The following is a 10,472-nucleotide window of genomic DNA, read 5'->3' as shown; positions in this document are numbered from 1 at the left end:
ATAGGAATTAACACAACGGTAAAATCTCACATGGATAGAAGCTTGAGTCATTTACCTGCCTTATACCCCATAGTTTTAGTTTACCTCTGAAAACTATAGGCTATACAGGAAAGTATTGGATTATTCAAGTAATTAGGATGAGTCAAAAATTCCTTTCAAGTACCTTTCTTTCGCCTTCAAAGGAATGACACCAAATATATAAAAAATGAATTTGCAAATGGTTTATACCACCAGCTAGGTCCTCAGCAGCTTGCCAGCAGGTTGCCATCCACATTATCTACTAGAAGACACATCTGTTCGTCTCCAGTACCCTACATTTGGCAATGGTAATTCATTGACCTATTATCAGACCTGTATGTGTTCCATATTGTCACCAAACCAGCCTTGACTCTGTTCACTTCAACCCAAAGAATTGATACACCTCTACACACATGGTGTATCATTACCATGAATCCAAAGTTTATTGTGAGCAGAGAAAAATGGGTGAATGTGCATCAGAATTGAAATAACATAGTATCCACAGAGTTTAAGACATTGGTCTTATATTGTAAATTATAAATAGAGAAAACAGGTAGCTAGGTATACAGTGAATGCAGTAGGTAGGTATATGTTAATAGAGCAAAATGGAAGAAAATGGAGTGAGTCAACTGGTTGTCCACTGAGTGAGGCCTGCCTCCATAGTGTTAAGTTAGTAGCCTAGTTGTGGTTCACTTCCACCAGAAGGTCTTTGTTATTCCCACCAGGTGTCCATCCTCCGTACCCTCACCCTCTGCTTGTAATGGTACTCCTTCAGGTGTTTCTTCAGGGTGTTGGGGATGGGCAGCACATTGATGCCGTCGTAGGTGGTGCGGCTGCTGATCACCGCCCTGCACACGTGCTGCAGGCTGAAGGGCAGGGTGCGGTGGATGGGGTTGGACAGCAGAGGCTCGAAGAACATGCAGGAGTTGGGGTCCTTGTAGTGCTCCAACAGCCCCGTGACGGTGGGCGCATGGAAAACACTGGGGTCGTGCACGTCGAAGCTGAAGTTGTGGTTCCACTGCTCGATGCGGGCGTGCAGCGAGCGGCCGTAGCGGCGGAAGCTGACAGAGAAGAGGTAGTCTTCCTGGGCTGAGTCGCGGAGCAGGAAGGTGCCCTCTGGCTTACCCTCCAGCAGTGTCTCAGCCTCATAGCGATCCATCACACCCCAGTAGCAGGGTAGGTTAGTGATCTGCAGCAGGTCAGGCACCAGACAGTGGATGTAGTCGATCTGGGTGTGGATGCGATAGCCGTCCTGAGTAGGGGGACCCTCAGCCTGGGGCACAACAATTTTGGTTGGCAGGAGGCTGGCTGTGACCTCAGGGTCAACCATGGGGTCAGGCACAGAAGCAGCTTCACAGACAGGGACCAAAGCAGATGCTGAGGCAGAAGAGGAGGAGGCCACGGCCACCACCTCATCCAGAGTGTCCAGACAGCTCTGCAGCAAGAGCTGGTGCTGCTGTTGCCTCTGGAGAAGCAGCTGCTGTTGCTGGTGAATGGTAGCTCTGTCATCCCCTGCAAGCTCATTCATACCATGGGCCAGTTTGGGCCCCAGCTTGTACAGAGGGTTGATCTGGGCCGTCACTTCAAACGTGTGGATCTCTGCGTTGGGCGGTGGCTCCACGCCTTGCTCGATGCTGATGCGCCTGCGCTCTCGCAACCGGTCATCCACATCCTCCACGACGGCGGCCAAGTTTGAGGCAGAGGCACTAGCGCTGACCACCAAGGTGTCCACTACGGGAGGTGTGGAGATGGGGGCTGTGTGCTGCTTGATGAGGTACCACTTCTGAGCCAGCTCGGTGCCTGCAGCGAAGGGACAGTCATCCAGCATGAGTTCAGTAAGGTGGATCTTGCGGCGCGAGGAGGACCCAGCCCCGGCAGCAGCAGCTTGTGGCATAAAGACATGTTGAGTGGAACTGGACGACGGAGTGTTGGTCTTTATGGGGAAACACTGCCCCATGGCATCCTGGATCTTTTGGCGGAGTGTGCGACTGCCACCTGCCCCCCTGCCCTCAGCCTCACTGGTTGGTGGCTCAGCTGTCCCCTGTGCCAGCCTGGCTGTCCCCCTGTCCTGGCTGAGTGAAGTGATCCCATCCAGGCCCTGCCATCTCCTGCCCTCCTTCAGTGGAGAGGAGGAACAGCGGTCCCTGGGCTCCAGACCAGTCAGCAGGTCCCCATACTCAAACCCATCGCTGACAGGCCGCTCCCCAGCTTGCTCATGGGATGTCTGGCCTTTCTTTTTTCCTCTTCCTCCCTTTTGCCCCCCGCCGGCATCTCTTCTCTCCTCAGACCGGCTCTGTCTCACCTTGGGACGGGCGCCCCGCTCCCTGTCTTTCCCACGATCACCCGACTCCTTCGGTTCCGACATGACAGGTTAATTATGGGCTGGAATAATGGTAGTTACAGTCGGGGTCAGCTGCAGGGAAAAGGTGATTTGTGGCTGTAGTCAGTTCTCAGCAGCAAGCCCTCCCATTCAGAATCTTCCCAAAGGCTGTCAATAGCATGTCCCATGAATCACTGTCACAGTCACTTGGGGCTACAGGAGAAACAAAAAACAGAGTTTCTCTTAGCTGCAGCAATTAGGGGTAAACGATCATATGCACATTAAATATAACTAAGGCCTAAAAGCAAGATTTTTTAAAGCATGCCAGAAAAAATTGATCACACTAGAATTGTCAACTGGTTTCTACAAGAACAAGGTGATGTAATTTTTTTTTTAAACTAGGATAAAATTCATAAAATGTCTTTAAATTAACAAAACATGATGTCAACCTTTTTCAAACATTGAAAGGGTATTTTTGCTGCACCCTGGCAGCAAAGACTATCGGTTGGTACCGTCAATAAACTACACTGCTCAGAAAAATAAAGGGAACACTAAAATAACACATCCTAGATTTAATTTCTTTACATAGTTGAATGTGCTGACAACAAAATCACACAAAAATTATCAATGGAAATCAAATTTATCAACCCATGGAGGTCTGGATTTGGAGTCACACTCAAAATTAACCTCTTGATGCTATGGGGGCGCTATTTCATTTTTGGATAAAAAGCCGTGCCCGTTTTAAGCGCAATATTTTGTCACAAAAAGATGCTCGACTATGCATATAATTGATAGCTTTGGAAAGAAAACACTGACGTTTCCAGAACTGCAAAGATATTCTCTGTGGGTGCCCTAGAACGGGAGCTACAGGCAAAACCAAGATGAAACGGCATCCAGGAAACCAGCAGGATATTTGAGGCTCCGTTTTCCATTGTCTCCTTATATGGCTGTGAATGCGAGAGGAATGAGCCTGCCCTTTCTGTCGTTTCCCCAAGGTGTCTGCAGCATTGTGACGTATTTGTAGGCATATCATTGGAAGATTGACCATAAGAGACTACATTTTCCAGGTGTCCGCCCGGTGTCCTCCGTCGAAATTGGTGTGTCTTTTTCAGCTACTGGTATTTTTCCATGCGATTCTGAGGGGAAAGCAGGCTTCCACGAACTGCATATCAATGAAGAGATATGTGAAAAAACACGTTGAGGATTGATTCCAAACAACGTTTGCCATGTTTCGGTCGATATTATGGAGTTAATTCGGAAAAAGTTTGACGTTTTGGTGACTGAATTTTCGGTTCGTTTCGGTAGCCAAATGTGATGTACAAAACGGAGCGATTTCTCCTACACAAAGATTCTTTCAGGAAAAACTGAACATTTGCTATGTAACTGAGAGTCTCCTCATTGAAAACATCCGAAGCTCTTCAAAGGTAAATGATTTTATTTATTTGGTTATCTGGTTTTTGTGAAAATGTTGCGTGCTAGATGCTACCCAAAATGCTAAGCTAGCTTAGCATACTCTTACACAAATTAGTGATTTGCTATGGTTCAAAAGCATATTTTGAAAATCTGAGATGACAGTGTTGTTAAGAAAAGGCTAAGCTTGAGATCAGGCGCATTATTTTCATTTTATTTGCGATTTTCAGAAATCGTTAACGTTGCGTTATGCTAATGAGCCTGAGGCTTTATTCACGATCCCGGATCCGGGATGGGGAGTATCAAGAGGTTAAAGTGGAAAACCACACTACAGGCTGATCCAACTGATGTAATGTCCTTAAAACAAGTCAAAATAAGGCTCAGTAGTGTGTCTGGCCTCCACGTGCCTGTATGACCTCCCTACAACGCCTGGGTATGCTCCTGATGAGGTGGTGGATGGTCTCCTGAGGGTTCTCCTCCCAGACCTGGACTAAAGTATCCGCCAACTCTTGGACAGTCTTGTGGTGCAACGTGGCGTTGGTGGATGGAGCGAGACATGATGTCCCAGATGTGCTCAATTGGATTCAGGTCTGGGGAACGGGCGGGCCAGTCCATAGCATCAATGCCTTCCTCTTGCAGGAATTACTGACACACTCCAGCCACATGAGGTTTAGCATTGTCTTGCATTAGGAGGAAGCCAGGGCCAACCGTACCAGCATATGGTCTCAGAAGGGGTCTGAGGATCTCATCTCGGTACCTAATGGCAGTCAGGCTACCTCTGGCGAGCACATGGAGGGCTGTGCGGCCCACCAAAGAAATGCCACCATGACTGACCCACCGCCAAACCGGTCATGCTGGAGGATGTTGCAGGGAGCAGAACGTTCTACACGGCGTCTCCAGACTCTGTCACGTCTGTCACATGCGCTCAGTGTGAACCTGCTTTCATCTGTGAAGACCACAGGGCACCAGTGGCGAATTTGCCAATCTTGGTGTTCTCTGGCAAATGCCAAACGTCCTGCACGGTGTTGGGCTGTAAGCACAACCCCCACCTGTGGACGTCGGGCACTCAAACCACCCTCATGGAGTCTGTTATTGACCGTTTGAGCAGACACATGCACATTTGTGGCCTGCTGGAGGTCATTTTGCAGGGCTCTGGCAGTGCTCCTCCTGCTCCTCCTTGCACAAAGGCGGAGGTAGCGGTCCTGCTGCTGGGTTGTTGCCCTCCTACGGCCTCCTCCACATCTCCTGATGTACTGGCCTGTCTCCTGGTTGCGCCTCCATGCTCTGGACACTACGCTGACAGACACAGCAAACCTTCTTGCCACAGCTCGCATTGATGTGCCATCCTGGATGAGCTGCACTACCTGAGCCACTTGTGTGGGTTGTAGACTCCGTCTCATGCTACCACTAGAGTGAAAGCACCGCCAGCATTCAAAAGTGACCAAAACATCAGCCAGTAAGCATAGGAACTGAGAAGTGGTCTGTAGTCACCACCTGCAGAACCACTCCTTGATTGGGGGTGTCTTGCTAATTGCCTATAATTTCCACCTGTTGTCTATTCCATTTGCACAACAGCATGTGAAACTTATTGTCAATCAGTGTTGCTTCCTAAGTGGACAGTTTGATTTCACAGAAGTGTGATTGACTTGGAGTTACATTGTGTTGTTTAAGTGTTCCCTTTATTTTTTTGAGCAGTATATATTCATTGTCAATAACCCATCTAGTAGATCAGGGGTTCTCAAAGTGGGGTCCGGGACCAGATCTGAAATAAATATTACTCACAGATTAAATTCATTTTGGCCAAGGATCAGTGGAATAAGTTAGGGTGTAATATTTTTTGCTTTGAAATTTCACTCCACCTGTTTACATTTAGCTCCTTTAATCTACAATTTACGCTGGGCAACATGGGCCTGGAAGGGTCACAGGCATATTGGTATCCACAGTACTACATTTTTCAACTCAACACTTCTTGTATTCCCCTTACAATGTTTTTAAATTTTCTTTTGAACATAAACGCACTAGAATACCTCACAATCAAATGCTGACCGCCCCAAGAGAATTATCTTCGGTTATAGGCACAGCTGTGTATATTCCCCCTCAAGCCAATACCGTGACAGCCTTCAAGGAACTACACTGGACATTGTGCTAACAAGAAACCACAAATCCTGAGGCTGCATATATTGTAACTGGGGATTTTAACAAATCAAATTGAAGGAAAACGCTACCGAAGTTCTATCAACACATTGTCTGTAGTAATCGCACTTCAAAAACTACAGACCATTGTTACTCTACCTTCCAGGATGGCTACAAGGCCCTCCCCTGCCCTCCCGTCGGCAAATCAGATCAGGACTCCATTCTGCTCCTCCCTTCCTAAAGGCAGAAACTCCAACAGGAAGTACCCGTGCTAAGGTCTATCACAGCTCATCTGACCAATCGAAATCCACACTTTAATATTGTTTTGATCACACGGCTGGGATATTACATTGACACTGAGTTCAATGTAATTGACACTGAGTTCATCAGGAAGTGTATAGGGGATGTTGTTCCCACTGTGACTATGAAAACCTACCCAAACCAAAAACCGTGGATAGATGGCAGCATTCGCGCAAATGTGAACCGCTGCATTTAACCACGGCAAGGTGACTGGGAATATGGTTGAATAGTGTGGTTATTCCCTCTGCAAGGCAATCAAACTGCCAAAACGTCAGTACAGAGAAAGTGGAGTCGCATTTCAACGGCTCAGACATGAGACATATGTGGCAGGGTCTACAGACAATCACGGATTACAAAGGGAAAACAAGCCACGTTGCGGACACCGACGTCATGCAACCGCAGACTGGGATATGTTCCGGGTTGCCTCTGAGAATAACATTGACGTATACACGGACACTGAGTTCATCAGGAAGTGTATAGGGGATGTTGTTCCCACTGTGACTATTAAAACCTACCCAAACCAAAAACCGTATGTAGATGGCAGCATTCACGCAAATGCGAACCGCTGCATTTAACCACGGCAAGGTGCTGGGAATATGGTTGAATAGAAACAGTGTAGTTATCCCCTCTGTAAGGCAATCACGCGGATAACACAGTGCCACCGACGCAACCCACTCCCAAGGACTGTGGGCTCTTGTTCTATGTGGCCGACATGAGTAAGACATTTAAGCGTTAACCCTTGCAAGGCTGCCGGCCCAGACGGCATCCCTAGCCACGTCCTCAGAGCATGCGCAGACCAGCTGGCTGGTGTGTTTACGGACATATTCAATATCTCCCTATCGCAGTCTGCTGTCCCCACTTGCTTTAAGATGTCCACCATTGTTCCTGTTCCCAAGAAAGCAAAGGTAACTGAACTAAATGACTATCGCATTGTGGCACTCACATCTGTCATCATGAAGTGCTTTGAGAGACTAGCTAAGGATACTTTGACCTCCACTTTACCTGACACCCTAGACCCACTGCAATTTGCACCCCAATAGAGCCACAGATTATGCAATCACCATCGTACTGCACACTGCCCTATCCCATCTGGACAAGAGGAATGCCTATGTAAAAATGCTGTTCTTTGACTATAGCTCAGCCTTCAACACCAATGTACCCTCCAAGCTCATCATTAAGCTCGGGCCCTGGGTCTGACCCCCGCCCTGTGCAACTGGGTCCTGGACTTCCTGCTCCCAGGTGGTAAAGGTAGGATACAACACCTCCACTATGCTGATCAAGTTTGCAGACGACAACAATAGTAGCCCGATTATCAATAATGATGAGACAGCCAACAGGGAGGAGGTGAGGGCCCTGACGGAGTGGTGCCAGGAAAATAATCTCTCCCTCAACAAAACAAAGGAGTTGATCGTGGGATCGAGCAGAGGGAGCACACCCCTATCCAGATCGATGAGACCACAGTGGAGAAGGTGAAATGTTTCAAGTTCCTCTGCGTACACATCACTGACAACCTGAAATGGTCCACCCACACAGACAGTGTGATGAAGAAGGCACAATAGTACTTTGTCAACCTTAGGAGGCTGAAGAAATTCAGCTTGGGTCCTAAGACCCTCACAAACTTTCATAGTTTCAGAATTGAGAGCATCCTGTCGGGCTGTATCACCGCCTGGTACGGCAACTGCATCGCCCTGCAACCACAGGGCTCTCCAGAGGGTGGTGTAGTCTGCCCAACGCATCCCCGGGGCACACTGCCTGCCCTCTAGAACACCTACAGCACCCGATATCACAGGAAAGCCACAAAGATCATCAAGGACATCAACCGCTGAGCCCTTGGCCTGTTCACCCCGCTATCATCCAAAGACGAGGTCCATATAGGTGCATCAAAGCAGAGACAGAAGCTGTTTTTCAGTCTCTCTGTCTCAAGGCCATCAGACTGTTAAATAGCCATCACTAGCCAGCTGCCACCCGATTACTCAACACTGCACCTTAGAGGCTGCTGCCCTATGTACATAGACATGGAATCACTTATCACTTTAATAAGGCTTACATACTGTTTAACTAATTTCATATGTCTATACTGCATTTTAGTCAATGTCACTCTGACATTGCTCATCCTAAAATGTATATATTTCTTAATTCTATTATTTTACTTTTAGATTTATGTGTATTGTTAGATACTACTACACTGTTGGAGCTAGGAGCAGAAGCATTTTGCTACACCTGCAATAACATCTGCTAAATATGTGTATGTGACCAATAAAATGTTCATTGTAATTCAAGCTTTAAAACTGCAAATTTTGCCATGAGACTGCCTCCTGGCAAAATGTGTAGAATTGCTGTATTTGAGGTTTAAAGCTGCAACAACAAAAAGTCGCTCTGCTCCATGACAAAATATGTAGAATTGCAGAAAATGTGCTTTAAAAAAAAAACTGCTAAAAAAGTTCCTTCCCAGGGGTAGAGACTTGGTTCATCCGAACATGCAATGCCAAAGTCAAAGTAAATCTCATTGTTTGCTATTTTGTCTCACTCCAGTTGTGTTCTGATTATGTGGCGGTTCCTGATGAAATTGCTATGACAAATGGGATTCCTGGCTCCAAAATGCTTGAGAACCCAAGTAGATAACTGACTTTCTCCCTTCCTTCCTTGATAACGGAGATGACGCAAGTTAGTTTATAGCTGGTTGCGATTGAAGCGGTGCCCCTGGCTAGCCAGTTAACGTTAGCTAGCTAGGTGGTTATGTAGCATTAGCCTAGCATCTTCTGAAACGTCTCAGGAATCACTATTTTCTTTAGCAAGATGCGTTAGCTTACTTAAACCTTAGACAAAAACAATATATATTTGTTTCATAACAAAAACCCTTTGTCAATGTGCTAAAAACGAACTAAAATAGTTCATGATAACGGAAGGAAGTTTGCTAGTTGAGCTAACACAGAAGGCAACATCAAGGGGAAAGAAAAGGTTCACTCAAAAGTATTACAAAAGAATGTTCGTGAAGTCTCCTTATTTGACCGTACTGTTATACTGTAATGAAAATGTGATATCATTTTGATCAGATCAATTTACTTACCATAAAAACTTCGTTGTTCTCTCCAAAAGCCAGTGAATAAAACCAGGAAAAGTTCACAACCCGGAAGTAAAAACAAAAATCAAAGTAACTATGTAATCTATAACACAGGACATTTCAAAGCAAACGTATTGAGCATGGATTGGTGTATTATCCAGACAAAATGTATGAATGTACATGCAGTTCAAATATTGTAGTTTGTAAATATTGACTTACTGAGTCTCCTGGTGTTGTTGACTAACTGACTAGGCATGTAGTGTACTGGAATGGAATGTACTGATGGCACCATTACATGCAAAACATACACACTTGTAATCCATACTCATAGGTATGATAAATCAGAATTACCTATGATAAGGCTGTATGTAACTGTTGCAAAGTTTCTTATATAATACAGTTCAAGTCAGAAGTTTACATACACCTTAGCCAAATACATTTAAACTCAGTTTTCACAATTAATGACATTTAATCCTAGTAACAATTCCCTGTTTTAGGTCAGCTAGGATCACCACTTTATTTTAAGAATGTGAAATGTCAGAATAATAGTAGAGAGAATGATTTATTTCAGCTTTTATTTCTTTCATCACATTCCCAGTGGTCAGAAGTTTACATACACTCAATTAGTATTTGGTAGCATTGCCTTTAAATTGTATAAATTGGGTCAAATGTTTCGGGTAGCCTTCCACAAGCTTCCCACAATTAGTTGGGTGAATTTTGGCCCATTCCTCCTGACAAGAGCTGGTGTAACAGAGTCAGGTTTGTAGGGCTCCTTGCTCGCACACGCTTTTTCAGATCTTCCCACAGATTGTCTATAGGATTTAGGTCAGAGCTTTGTGATGGCCACCCCAATACCTTGACTTTGTCCTTAAGCCATTTTGCCACAACTTTGAAAGTATGCTTGAGGTCATTGTCCATTTGGAAGACCCATTGGCGACCAAGCTTTAACTTCCTGACCAATGTCTTGTGATGTTGCTTCAATATATCCACTTACTTTTCTTTCCTTATGATGCCATCTATTTTGTGAAGCGCACCCACAACATGCTGCCACCCCCGTGCTTCACGGTTGGGAGGGTGTTCTTCAGCTTCCAAGCATCCCCCTTTTTCCTCCAAACATAACGATGGTCATTATGACCAAACAGTTTTATTTTTGTTTCATCAGACCGGAGGACATTTTTCCAAAAAGTACAATCTTCGTCCCCATGTGCAGTTTCAAACCGTAGTCTGGCT

At 45.8% G+C, this 10,472-nt stretch overlaps 1 protein-coding gene across 1 annotated transcript; it reads right to left on the bottom strand.

The window, feature by feature from the left end:
- Nucleotides 1–437: 437 nt before the first annotated feature.
- Nucleotides 438–9,603, bottom strand: LOC135552955 (suppressor of cytokine signaling 5-like). The gene is made up of 2 exons (XM_064984916.1): nt 9,249–9,603; nt 438–2,551 (listed from the first exon to the last, which is right to left on the bottom strand). Exon 2 carries the CDS (start codon nt 2,381–2,383, stop codon nt 731–733), a length of 1,653 nt encoding a protein of 550 aa, XP_064840988.1. The 5' UTR covers nt 2,384–2,551; nt 9,249–9,603; the 3' UTR covers nt 438–730.
- Nucleotides 9,604–10,472: the final 869 nt, after the last annotated feature.

Source organism: Oncorhynchus masou, chromosome 13 (genome assembly GCF_036934945.1).
Source record: "Oncorhynchus masou masou isolate Uvic2021 chromosome 13, UVic_Omas_1.1, whole genome shotgun sequence".
NCBI classification, from domain to species: domain Eukaryota; kingdom Metazoa; phylum Chordata; class Actinopteri; order Salmoniformes; family Salmonidae; genus Oncorhynchus; species Oncorhynchus masou.
The sequence above is the reverse complement of the archived record's forward strand: the minus strand, read 5'-3'. Positions and strand labels throughout refer to the sequence as shown.

Bases quoted from the DNA above. Each gene is read 5' to 3' on its own strand.
- LOC135552955 (XM_064984916.1), bottom strand. From the start codon at position 2,383: ATGTCGGAACCGAAGGAGTCGGGTGATCGTGGGAAAGACAGGGAGCGG.